Source organism: Sipha flava, unplaced genomic scaffold, assembly GCF_003268045.1.
Source record: "Sipha flava isolate LNK unplaced genomic scaffold, YSA_version1 255_pilon_pilon, whole genome shotgun sequence".
Lineage (NCBI taxonomy): Eukaryota > Metazoa > Arthropoda > Insecta > Hemiptera > Aphididae > Sipha > Sipha flava.
The window spans coordinates 910,922-929,323 of NW_020272908.1; the positions used below are offsets into that span (position 1 = coordinate 910,922).

Here is an 18,402-nt window from a genome sequence, read left to right on the forward strand (position 1 = left end):
ATTTGCATAATTTTGTTAATTGTAAGATATGTTATATTTTTACCTTGACCCCCCCCCCCCCGAAAAAAATCCTGTGTGCGCCAATGAAAAGAATACACTTATAATCCACTTTTAGCTCTAATAAATGGTCTCTTGAAATAGCCTGACCCATAGTTCTCTAACTGTAAATCCGCCCCTGGTTGGGTCCTTATTTTAAGAATAAAAATCAGGATCCTTGGCGATTGCCGGGTATCCGGGTGGGCCAGACCGACACTGATCGGATTAGATCGGTTTTAATTCAAAACCCTTTAGGTTCCCAAATCCTTTGATTAATTAACCTACAATCAAATTGACCATTTGACAATTATAGATATTAAAGGTTTGTCGATTGTTTATAAACTCCTCAGAACATATTAATTTCATAAATAAAAATTAAGCTTCCAAGAGAAAAGTTCTTTCCACCTCAGTGGAAATAATGTCAAAACTACTTCCACACAGCAAACTACTGTTATCGTTTCAATAACGCACACTGTATTAAATGTGGTGAGAGACACCTTTCTACCAATTGCAAGCCACTTAAAAACGAATATCTCCATATACAATTTCCTCTTAAAACCAATAATTTAAAATGTAGTGTGGAAAAATTGAGTTTGGGAAGTTCATTTATCTCTCAACAAGATAATGATCCAAAACACACGGAAAAACGTGTTAAAGAATGGTTGATATATAATGTTCCTAAACAACTTCATACACCACCACAATCACCTGATATGAACCCTATCGAACATCTATGGGATGAAATAGAAAGAAAAATTAGAACACATAATGTTCGAAATAAGCAGCAGTTGAAAAATGCAATTTTTACCGAATGGAATGCAAATGACCGGAAATCACTAAAAAATTAGTAAATAGTATGAAGAATCGTTTGATTGAGGTTATTAAAGCAAGAAGTGGGCCAACACGTTATTAATTAAAGAATAAAAACTAACCTAATTAATAAATTATATTATGAGTGTATGGAAACTTTTTGGAGTATTTTTTATTCAAATATTTCTAATTTGTAATTTATTAAAATCATATGTTAATTAAAAAATAGTTTATATTATTGAAATATAAAATATGCATGCTAAATTAATTTGTGGTATAATTACTAACCCCTAATATTTTGGACTTCAAAAAAAAAATTTTGCGTCTTACAAAGAATGTACATTTTATAAAATTATTATGTAAAACTGGGGTAAGCATAAATTCAAACACTAACAATAAAAACCAATAAATCTCAAAATTCGCTGTACTACACATTCCTCAAAACAACGCCTCCAATTTTAATTCAAAACCAAAAGTATCATATGCCAGAATCACAGCAAATACATATTCCGCCACCCAACCAATCAATATTATTTCTATTCCTTGACAATCTTAAATAAATAAGTACTAAATCCTCCACTACTTGCTCTAACATTTCTACATAATACATGTTCTCTTAATATTCCTGCTCCATAAAAACTACTCAGGCTATCATACTTAGTTGTACCTCGGTCATTAATTATCAAATGTGTTGTGTTATCTTATATTACATAATATCATTATTTATTGATCTTGCACAAGACATATCCACCGATAGCGCACTTAAATTATTCTAATTGTAAAGGTATCTTATTATAATGGCCTTAACATAATTTATTATTTATTGTTATATAATTTTAACGTTTCATTATTCGCACTATGTCTACATTTATAAGTTTACTTATTGAAATTGTTGATCTTTAAAAGTTTTTACTAATAGCTAATAAATTTAAAAAAAACCATTAATGGGTCCTAATTGTTAATTTATTATTAATTTGTTGATTACTTACAAATTTAATAATCAAAGATCAGAGGCAAAATGTGATTAGTGAAATTAGAATCGGATCGTTTATATAGACGTTCCGAAACGTCTGTAAAAGATTTCGCAGTTTATTAGGCGTATCGCTAAATCATTATGAATGGTAACCAAAAAATTTTTTTTTCATACAGACCTCCATTTAGCGGTCAAGATCCGATGGACATTTACAACGCGATACTGAAAGGCATCGGGGCCGTTAACTTCCCGCGACAGATGAATAAAATGACTCAAGGACTAGTGAAGCAGTTGTGCCGAAGCGACCCAACGGAGAGGATAGGCTATCAAAAAGGCGGCATCCAAGACATCAGACGACACGAGTATTTTATTATTTTTTAATTCTTCTACCCAGCCTTTTTCAATACTTGAACTCACGGTTGATATTAATGTTTGACCTTATCCCGGGTAGATGGTTCAAAGGCTTCGACTGGATGGGCCTGAGGAACAAGAGCATAATTCCGCCAATCATTCCACACGTGAGTACCAGCCTATTGCGATAGTCGCGTGCGCGTACAAATGCGCTGAAGGCGTATCAAGTTTTAATCGTATTTTTACAACAGATCAATAACCCGTTGGATTCCTCGAACTTCGATATTTATCCTGAAGACGGAGACGTACCACCCGACGAATCATCCGGTTGGGACTCAGAATTTTGAAACACCTTCGACGCTATTTATAGTATAGAAACGCGAAGAATCATTTCCAGGACTGCACACATAATATTATATTGACAGTACCCAAGCATTTTTCTTTATAAGAATACGACTATTCACGTTTTCCGAAAATACCTCGTAACGTCATCACGTACGGGAGCAGCCATTTTCAAAATTGCATGAAACCATCAAATGACTAAATTACAGAGGAACTATGTACAAGAAACAAATCTTTTCGGGCTGGGTTACTTACCTGAATAATGGTAAAACATTTCATATTTTTTTTAAAACAGAGCAAGTGAAATATTCAACAAAATTAAAAAATATCTTACTTGTATGTATTTATGCTGATTTTTCTTTTTTTTTTTTTAATCGCTTCACAGAGTCATATATAGTATGGCATATTTTTATTAAATGATTAATAAATAATTTACACGTCCACGCATATTTTAAATATTGTTTAAAATTCACTGTTAGTTTTGAATGGTTTGTTTATTTTTTTTATTTTTCAAAAGACAGTTGAACAATGTCTTCCAAATTATTAATTATCTATAAAATAAATATGTGTACTCATACTTGTGTAGTACATAACCAATTACAATTTTATTTTATTTATAAATATATATAATTTAGAATTTTATTTTGCAAGAATAAATAAATTAAAGAAGATTTAGTATTTAAAATGAATCAATGAATGATGAACAAGAACAAAAACAAAAATATTAAATAATATCTAAGTCATAAATAATAACAATGAATTTGATGTTGAAAATAAAGACGCAAATTAGTTGTACAATTTAAACAACTCTAATACAATATTCAAAATAAATATTTAAATACATATACTTTGCTAATACAAAAAAAACCATTACTCAATTAATTTAAAAATAAAATTGAAATTTAATACTAATATAATTAAGCAGTAAAGCTTGGTTAGAACACGGTTAAACAATTTTTCACAAAATAAAAACAATCAGCATTGATTTAATATAAACACTTGTGCATAAGCAAAAATTTTAATTTTAATAATAGCATTTATTTTTATTAAAGAACCCTAGGGTTGTCTTCAATTACCTAGTCTCTTGATAATCCACATGAAGCTACAATATTTTCATCAATTTCTACATCATTGTCACAATTAGAAGTAGTTTTATCTATATTTATTAGAAATAAATGTATAATACATAATTTTTCTCAAATTTCAACATTGAAGATTTTACTTACTTTTATCAATCTTTTCTGAATATTCTATTGGACTAGGTGGTGGTGTATTTATTTTTAACAATATTCCATTGGAATTTTTAATATCATACTCTTTAACTTCGGCAGCATACTTATCATCTGTGAAATATGAAATATAAAATATCAACAAAAATAATAATAGTTTGTTAAACATACCAAAAATTTTAGGTTTTATTTCCATTTTTTCATCAACTATAATTTGTTTATTCAAAGCATTTACTAACTCTTCATCTACATTACTACTAGGTTGATCAGTATTCATTAATTCTGATTTTTTGACTTTCTAGAAAAAATTAATTAATATTTATAAAACATGTAATAGTATATGTATATTATACAGATAGTGAAAAGTTGTATATGTAAATAATAATAACCTTATGGTAAGAAAGTGAAGACTTCCTACCAAGAGAACCATCCCTAGATGGACCCAATTCCTCTTTTAAAGAATCAAATCCAGACTGATCTAAATGTACTTTGGCTACTGCCTTTTCCATGTCATCAGTAACAATTTCAATATTATGTATACACTGATTAACTATGTCTTCACGATTAATTGTTTTCAATGCTTTTTCCAAAGAATTACCAGTAGCTTGCTGACCAAAAGTCTGTAACCACAACCTAAGCATAACCATAGCCTGTCGTTGAGAGTTACCCGGGTATTCTGACTGGATAATACTAATGTCCGATTGAAGAATTCCTAACTCAACCGCTAATAAAGGCCAATTATCACCTAGCATATTTGAAATATCTGATAAACGGATATCTGCTCTATGTATAGTGTCAATTTGTTCTGTAAAATAACAAAATTACCATTTTACACAAAAAATATAAAAATTTCAGTTTTTTTTAAAATATTGCCATACCAAAACCATTCTCATACAAATTGTAGCTTCGATCAAGGCTTAATAAATCTGACTCCGACTTTGAGGTTTCATTAATAATATCTTCAGGAATAGTTACATTTAACACGCATATAGGTGTTTGGGCTGGATCACCTCTGTTAACTTTAGGTTCACGCATGAACAGAATACGAGCAACATTAGTATCCTCCAAATCACGTATACGAACAGTGAATGGCAAACGGTTTTCACGAAAGGCAGTAAAATTCAATTCCAATTGTTCACCAGATTTAAATATAGGTAATAAATTTCCAGCAAATTCCACATATATATTTTTGTTTTGTAATACCTCGACATCCCTGCTTTTGGCTACTTCAATGAAATGCTCTTGGTTTTCTAATGTCTTTTCTTCTTTGTCATCCGTCATGCAAAATACTCTAAGACGTGCCTCCATAATGTCTGTTCTTTTAGCAAACACTACAAATCTATGAATAATAACCTGATGTATTATTAAAACATACAATTAAATTAAATTGTTGTGTTTATACTTTGCCATAAATGGAACATAATTGGCTTCAATAAAGAGTTGTGTAGCTATATTTTTAACTTGACTAACATTTCTGCAGTCTATCAACCAAAATCTTGCAGACAAAGTTGTAGTAAATGTTACACAGTCCTTAACAAAAGTCAAAGGTGTCCCTCCAGTAACATCGTCCCATTGGGCTTTAGACTGACCACCTGTACATACATGCATGTGTATAAATATCATATTTAATTTTAAGCCTAAGCAAATAAAATAACACAAAATATATTTTTACTAACCTGACATACTACAAAGTAATCTTAACGTAGGAGCATCTCCGGAATATTGATTAATCATTCCTTTGGTAGTAGCTTGTGGTAAAGGAATGGTCAAAGTAATAGCTTTATGAAATTTCCTTCTACGAGGTTCAATAGTAACGACAGGTGACACTGCAACACGGTTACCAAACAATTTTGCAACCAATTCAACAGGAATAGGTTGTGCCTAGAAAAAAAAATCATAAATAAAAATATTTAAAAAAAGTAATACTACAAAATGTTTATACCTGTAAGCCCACTTTAATGCGTTTAGTTAGGGCATTGGGTGGGAATAATGCTTGCACCTGTGGTACAACTGTAGAAGACATAACTCCACCTTCTGGACCAACAGGATGTATTTCTTGTCTTAATCTTGAAACTATAGCAAAATATTGTGGAAAATCTAATGTCAAAATTCTTTCAATACGACTCGTTCGGAGGTCTTCAATCTGTCTAAGTTCTTCTCCTTCAAAGCTATCATTAAGTACCTCTTGTACAGCTTCTTCATTAGCTTCCAATGTATGCTCTTTCCAGGTTGTTCCATTTTCTGACCTTAACACAACTAGTTCTCTTTCTCTCCCTCTTAATGAAGCAAAATGAGGTACTTCAATAATAACAGGTCTACATTAATATATTAATTATTAATAATATATTAAAAAATATTAAATAAAAATTACAAATTTATATAGTTTTAAAATTTAAAGCATACCCCAAAAATTTGGCTCCAGCTGGTCCAAGTTCAAGAATTCTACTAGCTAATGCTTCTCCTTCCATAAGAGGTGGTGGATTAACCATTTTATCTCTTCTTAAATATCGACACGTAACTCGCATAGGACTTGGTGCTTTTCGAGGTGGAATTATCACTCTTACACCAGATTGTCTGCATCCTCGCATAGCTCCACCACGGGCATCAACCAAAAAACTCACAAGAAAACTAGAAAAAAAAAAAATAAGCAATTAAATTATAACTAATAAAAATTAGTAAAGAAACAATAAAACAGTGCACTAAAATACTAAAAGATATAAGTGCTGATTAAAATCAGTACGATTAAGTGTACCTAAAGTGAATTCATGCCCAAAAGAATTAAATCATGCTAAAAAAAATGTTGGTAAGATTAAAAGGAATTATTTGTAAGTTGAATAAAATGAATTATATTGGATTAAACTATTCTCGTAAAACATACACTCTATCAATGGAGTATAAAAAAATTGTGTTTTATTAACTTACTTTTTCCAATGGCTTTTTTCTGTACAAATGCCAATGCCGTTTAAATTTAAATTTAAAAAACATAAAATTTCAAATTAGTGCAATTATTTACAATGTTATAAAAACAGATCAATTTCAAAACGAAATTTTGTTGTAGGTAGTTTATACATAAATCATTAATATATACAGCATAACTTATCCTTATATATTATTTAGAATGCAATACATATACCATTATTTATAAGAACTATATATGCATACAATGATATTAGTTATTACATATGACTAAATGTACATTAAATAATTTCAAATGGTTTTTTATAATAAATATGAAACAACTTATCATGGAAGTGTTGAAAAAAAATAACAATTAATTCTAATAGAAAGTTTAAAATATAATAATCTACTCGTGCTGTGTTAAGACTAGTATAATTGAGAAATAAATAACTGTATTCTACAAAATTTATCTAATAAAACAAAAACCTTGACCATAATGTGAAAAAACCAACAATAGTAAAGAATAATATTGCTAAATTATGTGAATATGAGATTGTTAATACAAAACAAATTGATAATTACCTATTATAGAGCATAAAATATAATATATTAAATTATTATAGCACGCACACCTATGGTATGGCATTCAGAGCACAGCAAAATATGTTAAAATAAAAATAAAATAGAGCATTAATGAAAAATAAATAAGGATAAAGAAAAAAAATAAGATACGAGTTAGTGATTGTTGAGTTTCATTCAAAAACATTCACTCAGTCTACCTTTCGCGCCACATTCCAGTAGTATTTCCACAAGGGCCGAGCATTGCCAATGATCTTTCTAGTCTATCCAACCTGTCGGTATAAAATGCAATCGGGACGCGTTTAATTGGTTTTCTCCAATGGACAAGATGCACATAAATTTAATGCATTCTTGTACAAAAATTAACACACAATAGTTATAATACATAATGAATTGCATAGATAGAAATATCAAGCTACTTATAACCATATTCCATGCTTAAAATTAAATACAGTATTTTAAAAATTTCATTTTACTTGATTATTGTTATAATTGTCTCAATATATTTTATTTTATAATCTTAAAAACAGTATTAATCTATTCAAAACATCTATTTCAGTTAATGAGTAGAACAATTCACTTATACTACAGTTAATGAATAAAAAAATACATTAACATTACTTTTAAACACCATATATTAAGTATTATGCTTAAAGTATGAAATTATTAATTTGATATTTAAAAACAAATAAACATTAATGTTTAATTTATAACTTAAAATTCAATAATAATAAAAAATAAAATTTGATTAATTGAGACTTAGTTAATAAGATTAATTGACTTTTAATCTTAAGCTAAATTTAAAAATAGAAATTATTTATTGTAAACATAAAATTGCAAACTATTTTCCTTTCGCTAAATAAATGATAACTCAAGAGCCAAAAATAGATAAGATACAAAATGTAGTTATAAAAGATAATAATTTAACTTAGCACTTGGCCTTCTAATTAAAGAGTTAATTTATTACTTATATTTATGAATAATTAATAAAATTAAAAAACCTATAATTAAATTTTTATAAAAAGATTAATATAGGATAGAAGTTTTAGATATATATTTTTATATTGTGAATTAAAAGTATAATTTTTTTTTTTTAATATCATAAAAATAACTTCTACGTGTTATATAATTAATTATGTTATAAATATATATGTTTCACAATTACTTAAAATTTATTTACTATATTAACGTGCTCAGTGCTCAAATAATGCCATATAACTAACCATAGGTGCAATAATCAGTGAAATAAGCTTTATATACTACATGAAATATCATTTTGATTTTAAAATTATTATATTAATGGTATAAAGCATTATTGTATTACACATTGAAAGATGATTAAACCCAAAATCTAACATTTTAACATGCTAATATTTATATTAAATAAGTAAATGTATCTAATATCAATATCAGTATATATATATATATATGTATGTAAGTATGTATGCATGTATGTATTTTTTTTATATATATTTAGGTATGAAGACATATAAGTATATTATCTTAAGCATTTTATTGAGTCTTATTTTAAGCTTATTAATATAATTTTAAAAACAAAAGACTTACCCAATATTGACAGGTGAACGACAGATATCAATGTTATCAGATAGTATACTACCCCCAGAAGGATTTGGCGAATACTGGGGCGAAATATAATGTGTATTACTAACATATTCGTTAACGACTGTTGATAAAATAATACATTATACACCATTATTAATAATTGAAGTTAAAAAGTATGATCAGATAAATAAAATGATATTTATGATATTAATTAGAATAAGTGGTTTTAATAACTAAAATATAGAAAAATTCAACATAAAAAATATATAAATATTTTCAGATATTAAGTACTTATCTTTTATCTTTTTCTAGTAGCAATAAAAAACATTTAAAATTTAAAATTAGTTTAAATTAAAGCAGTATAAAATTAAAGTAGTTTAAATTTAAGTAATTAATCATCATTTTAAGTTGAATGTTTATTATTTTTAATCAAAAAAATGTTTATAAACAAAAAATGTTGAGAAATATTTGAAAATTTAAATAGGTTATAATAAAAATTAAACTAAAATATTACTTTAAAGTACCCAGTTTTACTTATAATTCTATACTTATTGGGATTATTATGAAAAATAAAAACAATTTACAATTGAATATATATTTTCTTTTTAATTGGAAAATTCATTTTTGAAACCATATAATTTAAATACTAGAAATGTTTCAAGTTCAAAAAAAATTACGGAAAAATATTAATATTATATCATAAAATCATTATAAACTCAATAAAATAAAAATATACATACCACCTGAATCATTAGCCATATCTGTCTTTTCATCCCTAGTAACATCAATTTTTAAAGAATCATCTCCTAATGATTTCATATCATCAACAGTCATGTAACGATACTGGTGTGTATCATTCAACATTGGATCTTCATCTATGAAAAATCAAAATATCTCTATAAATTTGAATAGAGTAATACTAAAAATATATTAAAAAAATTCTTCAAACACAAAAACTTGATCTAAGTTGCTATAAATATTAAACATTTGCTGTTATTTATTCAAAATTAATAAAAGAACATATCACAAAAAAAAAAAAAATTCACGAAGAGTAAAAATGAAAAACAACAAAAAATACACTTTATTCATAATAAGGTTGATCAACTATTGTAAAATCAAAGTCACAAGGTTTATTTGTTCAGTGTATCTTATCTCAGAAATGTAACAACTTCAATTTAATAATTCTCAATACTTAATGTAAATATTCTCACTTAATATTTCACATGTATAAATGTTAATTAATATAATTATTTTTGTTGTATAACATATGTATATGTTCATTAAAATTGATCATAAAATGCGAGGTTAAACAAGTATTCCTGTTTATTGTATGCAAAATAGTAACAGCCAAAATATTATTTTAAAGAAAAGAATATGAACTTTTTTTAATAACAATTAAAGAATTAATAAGGGTATTTTATCAATTTCTAACTTTTGAATAAATAATAATAATAATAATAATAATTCTTAAAAAAAAATTGAATTTTAACAGTTATATACAATAAAAAATAAATTAATGAAGTTAGGAATATGTTAATAGTATTTAATTGAACAACCATAATATAATTAATGAAATATCTCCACATTTTACTTAATAAAATTGAATTTTCAATATGCAATAAATGGTCAATTTATTACTATATAAATATAAAATAAAAAAGTGGTAATAATTTATAAACTAAACTGGTTATAACCAAAAGATCAATGAATAAAATTATACAATCACCTGTATAAAAAAATCAAACATTCAAAATAAAGTATTAAAATAAAATAAATATTTGTTAACATAGAGCATTATTAGCATGCAAGTATGCAAGCATTTCACAATTAAATTGTTTTAGTCATAGGAAACATAAATTCCTCCACAAAACTACCTATCATTAATAATAATTTTAAACAACCGGAACAGAATGACATTAATTTTTTTTAATATATTAACATTTCCTGCATTTTATCAAATAAATCCAAATCCCAATTAACATTTATTATTAGAGTTTCTTATTTATTTGTCAAAATACCAAAGATATCTAATTTTTATCTATAATAATAAAATTAAATATTATTTAGAATATTTAAAACATCACATTAACAATGCAGAATAAAAAGCAATAGAGCTGTTAATCTTTAATTATTTCTTTTTAATCTTTATTGGTACGACAAAATATTGGATTTTATATGAAATATATCAGTGGTTCTCAAACTTTTTTTTTGTTTGTGAAGGCCTTATATTTCTAAAAAAAAAATGTCAGAACCGCAAAAATCAAGAATTTCTATTTGAGACAACAATAATAGGTGCACAAAAATGATTTAATAATATTTCATCAAGTTTGTCAATATTATCATTAATCAATTCAAACTATTCCTTTAACAGGGCGAAACTATAAATTTTTTGTTGAGAAAAACACACAACCCAAAATTTAATTTTTTCTTTTAAAAAACTCGGATTTTGTCATTTGCTATGAAAAATGCAGTCACTTTACCTTGTATGATAAATTTAAATCTGTGATAATATCAGCCGAGTAATGAAGTCGAAATAACATAAGTCTAATTTTAAACTAAACGGATTCCGGTGAAAAAACATACAATTAATTTTGCAATTCAAGTTATCGTATCAGTGTTTTTATTTAGTACTAAAGAATACAATATTTGAATTTAATAAATTCAGATATGCCCACAAAGCCCCTAAACTTCTCATGCGGAGCACAGTTTGAGAACCGCTGATATATATAAATATATATATAATAGAATAATATATGATAAAATAAAATAAAAACTTAATTTGTAACTATAAATTATATAAAAATAAATAAATACATTTATTATATTTTTAAGCATATTAAAAACAATTATGTATGAAATGAGTAATATGAATAAAAAAAAATTCATAACTGTAAACTTTTATTGTTTTCAAATTTATAAAACATAATTGAATAACTTCAATCATGACTCTTGAATTAAATAATATATGAAATTAAAAGCATTTATAAGCCATTATAAGCAAATACCTTAGCAATGCAATATTAAATGATAGCATAAAGAAAAAAACAAGAGCGTAGAGTTGTTTATTCCTATCTTTCATTTTGGTTCTTTTTTTTTTAATTGCAACTTACGTAGAACATTTCGACCTTGATAGTATGGAAGATAAATATGTTGCGCATGTGTCGGCTTGCCGTAATCGTTCATGATCACCGACAAGACATCATCACCACCTGTCTCAAATAAGTGTCCCAAAAAAATAATAATAATGATAATCAACACGATAAGCGAGCCACCCAACATAAGCTCCATTATAGTTTATATATAAAGCTATGCTTCATGATTTAATAAATTCTTAAAACTCCCCATCAATTAAAATGCAGTTAGTAACAACAAAATATAAACTATTTTGTTAGTTTAAAGCATATATCACTACTGTACATAAGAATTAAACATTACCTCCTTCATCTTCAGAGTCAGACATAAATGTTTCTTGCATTGATTCAGGAGCCATAACCTTATATTTTTCTTCAATGGTACTAGTAGTTGTAGTTATTATAGTTGTTTCAGTAACTACTTTTAACGTTTCTACAACACTTACATATCCCAATTTGTGAGCTATATTTAATGGAGTTTGCCCTTGCTATGTAACAAGAACCAAAGTTTTAGTTACCTTATATTAATACCAATTCATATTATCTTACCATATTTTGAATATTCGGAGAAGCTTTGCTTTGAAGCAATAATGTAATAACAACTGTATGGCCTTGTTGAGCAGCTTGATGAAGAGCTGTATAGCCAGATGATGTTTGAACATCAACATTGGCACCTTTTTCCAAAAGAAATCTTACCATATTTAGTTGACCATAATGACATGCTACATGTAAAGGTGTAAAACCAGTCTAAAATCAAAATCAAATCATTACAGCTTTTTACTAAGTTATTAATTTAATAATAACAATTTCATTCGTACCTTAGTTGTTGCATTTATATTAGCATTATTGTCAACTAATATAATTGCCACATTTACTTTATCCTCTTGAGCACAAAGATGTAATGGTGTCAATCCATTCTATGAGGACATACATAATAATGATTAATATACAAAAAAAGAAATTTAATAACTCATGATAAACTTATCAGCCATATGATACCTTTGACTGTAGATTGATGTCGGACTTGTGTTCCAGTAGTAGTTTTGACATTTGTTCATGACCTTCCTGTGCACTCAGGTGTAACGGACTAAACCCAGCTTTAGACTCAGCATTCGCATCTGACTGGCTCATCAACAGTGTAGAAGCAACATCCAACTGGAATACAAGTATTATACAGACATGCTCCACAACACAAAAAACTATACTGTTATAGTACAATATTTACCTGATTCTTTTTAGCAGCTATATGCAACGGTGTATGACCATTTTTAGCAGCTATGTGTGGTGATGCTCCATTATCAAGAAGTAAGAAAACCGTATCTTGGTGGTTATAGTGACTAGCCACATGTAACGGTGTAACACCATTCTAATTTACAAGCAAAATATAAATAATATATAAAAAAAAATACCTTATAATACTCTACATATCTGAATGACCAACATGAAATTGATACATACATATAATGCAGTTTAATTTTCTATTTTAAATTTATATTTATTATAAACAATAAGACAAGGCGAAATACTAATTTAATAATTTATCAAGTATTAATTTTAAAAATAATTAATCTTTAATTTTTTGTAAAAAAAATTATATTTAAGCCTTTAAAAAATTAATTTTATTGTATTATAACAAAATATTGAATTATCAAATTTGATAAAATTAAGTTTAGACCTTACATTTTTTTTTCTTATTTTAATACACCATAATGTTATGTTTTAAAATTAAAAATATAAAAAAAAAAAAAAAAAAAAATACCAAAATGTTATTAAAAAATTATGTAATTCAATTTTTTTAAATGTATAAATTAATTAATACAGAATCAACCAATAATTAGATAAAACTAATAAAAAAGAAAATTTTATAAAAATAAATTTGAAATTATATTGCTGATGATATTTTACTTCTATGTAATAATTAAAATTATAAACATTGAAAAAAAATTATTATTTAGATTCTTACAATTTAAAATATTATTCAAAGCTATTCTGGGGAAAATTGTATATTAATAGTTTCATGTTGAACATTGAATTTAATTGTTTTAAATTAAATTGCAAGTTATTCTATGTTATATTTACTTTGCCTTGAGAATTAACAGGTGCACCTTTTTCCAAAAGCATACTAGCTACGGCAATATTTCCGTACTTAGCTGCTAAATGAAGTGGGGTAAAACCTTTTTTAGTAGTTGATACTAAAGAACTTCCACTATCTAATAAAGCAGTTGCTACTTCATTGTGTCCTTCTTTGGCTGCTATATGTAAAGGTGTGTATAAATCTGTAGTTGTAGCATCCACTGAAGCACCATATTGAAGAAGTAATGTAGCAATCTGAGTATGCCCAAGTCGACATGCAACATGAAGTGGTGTTTGACCATGTCTAGCTTTAGAGTCCACTGTAGCTCCAGAACGCACCAAAACTCTCACAAGATCAGACTGATTAGCTCTAGCTGCCAAATGCAATGGACTTTCTCCACGAACTGTACTAGCATCTGGGTAAGCACCATGACTAACTAAAACAAGTGCTATGTTCATGCAACCCATAAAACTGGCAACATGTAATGGTGTTAGGCCGGACTGAAAATAAAAATAACTTAATAAATATTTTTAATATATACAAAGTTAAAATATTTTATTCCAACAAATGACTTTCAATTACTTCTGTTGTAGATTCAATAGATGCTCCATGTTTTAATAAAAGCTCAACAACTTTAATTCGATTCTTTTTACAAGCTATATGCAAAGGAGTAAAACCATTTAATGCTCTAGCATCTGGATCAGCATTATGATCTAATAATGTTTTTGCCACATTTACATGACCACAATGAGCAGCCACATGTAAACTGGTAAGATAGTCTACAGTTACATCATCCACAGGTGCTTTGTAGGTTAAAAGAACTTTAGCTGCATCAACATGATCTCCTTGAGCTGCCATGTGCAAGGGAGCTAAACCATTCTATATAGTTTTTACAAAATAGTTATTTGACCAAAAATTAATTTTTATGAATAAAAAAATATACCTTTGTTTTTAATGTTCTAGGAGCATTACTTTGTAACAAGCGATCAATAACATGATCATGTCCAGACCTTGCTGCACAATGTAAAGGTGTAAGTCCATCTCGAGTCTTAGCTTCAATATTGGCACCCAATTGAATTAATAAATCAACCATGTTTAATTTTCCCCACTTTGCAGCAACGTGTAATGGTGTTATATTGTGCTATTTGAAAACATATTTATTTAGATTTCTTAACAAAAAAATTATATAATACTTTTCTTACTTTAGCAGTAAAATTTACATCAGCCCCTCTTTGAACCAACATAGATGCAACATTGTTATTACCATAGTGTGCAGCAATGTGTAATGGTGTAAAGCCACTTTTAGATGTAACATCAGGATTATGATCATTCTATAAATTATTATTTTGATTATGATATGATTAAAATATATTTGAATTATATCCATAAAAAATTTTATTTCAGAATACTACCATTGTCTGTGGATATTATATTAAAACCAATGGTATAAATTTGTAGGAATACATTTCAGTTGTTAGATTGTCAATCTTATTAATGTTATATCATTAAAATTATTATAATCATAGGTTATATATAATTAAACTTTTATTTAAAATTAACTTTACACAAAAATTATTCAATACATTTAGAAACACATAGTTTATATTTAACATTATTTGACAAAAAAATAAAATAAAATTATGGTATAATAAATTCATCAAAACCTGGAGTAATAGATTGGTAGCCTTGGTATCATCTTTTTTAGCAGCTATATGAAGAGCTGGTAATCTTACTTTCCCTTTAGTATCATTTTCCAATAGTATAGCAACAACTTTATCATGACCTTGTTGCATAGCTACTGCTAAAGGTGAAAATCCATCCTAAAATGAATAACAAATTATGTGTAAAATTTATTTTTATTTAGACTTAGTAATTTAAGTCGCTTATCAAAAAATTATAAAACTATTTTATTTTCTGGTCATAAAATCAAAACTCCTACAGAAATATTACAATGTAGGATTTAGGTAGTTTTCCAGTTTTCTAAAAATTACATATCTCAAAGTCGAATTTTCAATTGGAATATATTATATTTAAGTAATTAATAATAAAAAAGCAATAAAATGTAGTAAACAATGTTTTTTTGTAATAAATGTTCCAAGTTGTTTCATTAGTAAAATTACACATTTTAGTAACCTTGGATAAAAATTAAACTATGCATAATATTGGTATTTTACATGCAATAAGCACAATTATAAAACAAAATTATTAGGATCTATTCACTAAAAATTTCAATTAAGGACATTTAGCTTATATTTTCTATTTAACTAATGTCATTTATTATTCAACACCAACAAGAGTAAATTGTTAAATAGATCCAATTGTTAAAAGAAACCTTGAACACAATCAACCTTTTTCTACCTACTATTTATTTATGAATGGCATTTAATTCTGTCTAAAGCAAATCAACAACCATTACATTAAAAACATATACATTTTAATAAACCTCACCTCAGTAACTAAAAGTTGATTTGCGCCATGCCTCAAAAGTATTTCAACAATGCTGCAATGATTTTCTTGAGCAGCCATATAAAGTGGAGTGAAGCCACTATGTGATTGTATATTTATAGAAGCATTGTTTTCCACTAATACTTTAACAATTTCTTCTTGTCCAGCTAAAAAAATTAAACTTAAAATGAACACTTATAATTTATGGATGTTAACACATTATAGAACATATTTATTTGCTAGTATGTACCTAATGAAGCAATATGAAGAGCAGAATTCCCTTTTTTGGTTACTGAATTTACAGAACATCCTCGTTTTAATAAACATTTTACAATATCCACATGTCCATCTTTTGCAGCTAAATGAAGTGCATTAAGTCCATTCTATATAAATTAAATATGAAACCTATAAATAATAAATATATATATATAAAAAAAAAAAAACAAAAATACTTACAGAATTTGCAGTATTTACATCAACACCGCTACTTTCAAGTAATAATAAAACTTTTTCTAGGTTTCCTGATCTAGCAGCTCTTAAATATGAAGTTGCAGGATCAACCTAAAACAGATGATTAATGCCTAGTTGTTTAAAATTACTTTTTACAGTTACTCATTTTGATAGTAAAAGATTAAAATAAAATAAAAATCATATTTTTTATAAATAAAAAGATATTGTAAATATAATATATTTGGTATTAAGTTATAAAAAATGAATGAATTAATATAAATGTATAGTAATCAAATTAAACAAGATTAAAAAAATAATTGATTTTAAGTTAAACATTATATTAAGAAAATATTTTAAAATATACTATTGATTTCAAAAAAAGATTTTGAGTGAAGGTCAGGTTGATAAGCCTCTATATCAAAATATATTTTATATTATGTGCTATATTAGTATAAGTACTTAATAATTTTGAAATTCGATTAGTGAAACATTTTACAAAAAAAGAAAAGCATAAAACTGTTGTTATATACATAGATCAAGGGTTCTCAACCTTTTGATGTAAATGCCCCTTTTCATACTATTTTATTATGTCCCCCCCCTCGCCAAAATAAAATTGAATTATATTTAATACATATACATATAAATTTATATATTTTAATATATACATCACCTTTTTAATGTTGGTTATTGGATTAATATGATAAAATGAAAGTCAAAATGATGTTGTTTTATAAATTTAATAAATACATTTGTTAGAAAAAAAATATTATTATCATCCTTTGAAATTATAGAAACAAATTATATTATATTCACTTTCATAAATATTAAATTTAAAATTTATAATAATTAAGTAGACACAAATTAATTAGAGGATTGGTAATGCTAAATTCCAATCAATAGTGACTTAAGAGTGTCTCGGTTAAAAATTAAAATAATCATAAATAATGTTTTCATATTTTATAGCTTTTTAAAAATGTTCACGCCTCCCAAATGAAAATTTCTGACGAATACAATGATAAGTAATAAGTTTATCTTTCATGTCTCTATAATTAATATTTTTAAATAGCAATATAACTAACATTGTTCAATCAAAAATCATGTAAAAATTTAGATAGTTCAATAATTTTTGTTAAAATTTCAAACTTGTGAAAATATAATTTTCCAACTCTTATAAAATTGTTTTGCCATTTTCTTTTTTGCAAACATCAAGGAAAAACTAATAACCATATATTCAATTTTCAATATATTATCATAAATATATTGTTAATATATTATATTATAATATCTAATATACAATATTCAATTTTGCAAAACAGAATTTTTTTAATAAATATTTTATGTGAGCCTGGATTATGATAATTTGGAGTTCGAGACCAAACAATTTTAGGGGCCTAAAACCATAATATTGATGACCCACTCATAAATATATTTCAGAAACAAAAAAAAATTATATTGTAATTTATAAATTAATTTCTTCCTTTTTGGGAAGCAAACCCTTTTAATTAACCCTTTAATTATATC

At 26.3% G+C, this 18,402-nt stretch overlaps 2 protein-coding genes and 1 long non-coding RNA gene across 7 annotated transcripts in view; 1 reads left to right on the forward strand and 2 right to left on the reverse strand.

Annotated features, from left to right (window-relative positions):
• The window catches only part of LOC112684669 (cGMP-dependent protein kinase, isozyme 1-like), a 33,762-nt gene extending 30,909 nt beyond the window's left edge, over positions 1-2,853 (forward strand). The window contains exons 12-14 of the mRNA XM_025556306.1: positions 1,996-2,181; positions 2,271-2,337; positions 2,422-2,853. Coding sequence (XP_025412091.1) covers positions 1,996-2,181; positions 2,271-2,337; positions 2,422-2,517 — 349 coding nt within the window. The 3' untranslated portion in view covers positions 2,518-2,853. The remainder of the gene's footprint in view (positions 1-1,995; positions 2,182-2,270; positions 2,338-2,421) is intronic.
• Positions 1-2,933, reverse strand: part of LOC112684670 — a 28,633-nt gene extending 25,700 nt beyond the window's left edge. Inside the window, exon 1 of the long non-coding RNA XR_003148728.1 lies at positions 2,847-2,933. This is a non-coding gene — a long non-coding RNA (uncharacterized LOC112684670). The remainder of the gene's footprint in view (positions 1-2,846) is intronic.
• A 457-nt stretch (positions 2,934-3,390) lies between these two features.
• The window catches only part of LOC112684699 (ankyrin-3-like), a 30,358-nt gene continuing 15,346 nt past the window's right edge, over positions 3,391-18,402 (reverse strand). The window contains exons 2-28 of one of the 5 annotated variants that reach the window (XM_025556340.1): positions 16,888-16,992; positions 16,682-16,814; positions 16,435-16,598; positions 15,651-15,806; positions 15,189-15,317; positions 14,930-15,127; positions 14,569-14,865; positions 13,992-14,486; positions 13,138-13,278; positions 12,912-13,067; positions 12,731-12,829; positions 12,462-12,659; positions 12,217-12,400; positions 11,892-11,990; positions 9,522-9,656; positions 8,785-8,902; positions 7,419-7,490; positions 6,664-6,681; positions 6,145-6,369; positions 5,684-6,056; positions 5,418-5,622; positions 5,144-5,333; positions 4,620-5,080; positions 4,131-4,546; positions 3,913-4,039; positions 3,739-3,855; positions 3,391-3,668 (exon numbers count right to left, since the gene is read on the reverse strand). In XM_025556340.1, coding sequence (XP_025412125.1) covers positions 3,589-3,668; positions 3,739-3,855; positions 3,913-4,039; positions 4,131-4,546; positions 4,620-5,080; positions 5,144-5,333; positions 5,418-5,622; positions 5,684-6,056; positions 6,145-6,369; positions 6,664-6,681; positions 7,419-7,490; positions 8,785-8,902; positions 9,522-9,656; positions 11,892-11,990; positions 12,217-12,400; positions 12,462-12,659; positions 12,731-12,829; positions 12,912-13,067; positions 13,138-13,278; positions 13,992-14,486; positions 14,569-14,865; positions 14,930-15,127; positions 15,189-15,317; positions 15,651-15,806; positions 16,435-16,598; positions 16,682-16,814; positions 16,888-16,992 — 5,091 coding nt within the window. In that variant the 3' untranslated portion in view covers positions 3,391-3,588. The remainder of the gene's footprint in view (positions 3,669-3,738; positions 3,856-3,912; positions 4,040-4,130; positions 4,547-4,619; positions 5,081-5,143; positions 5,334-5,417; positions 5,623-5,683; positions 6,057-6,144; positions 6,370-6,663; positions 6,682-7,418; positions 7,491-8,784; positions 8,903-9,521; positions 9,657-11,891; positions 11,991-12,216; positions 12,401-12,461; positions 12,660-12,730; positions 12,830-12,911; positions 13,068-13,137; positions 13,279-13,991; positions 14,487-14,568; positions 14,866-14,929; positions 15,128-15,188; positions 15,318-15,650; positions 15,807-16,434; positions 16,599-16,681; positions 16,815-16,887; positions 16,993-18,402) is intronic. The other 4 variants (XM_025556344.1, XM_025556342.1, XM_025556341.1 and 1 more) reach the window with 4 other exon arrangements.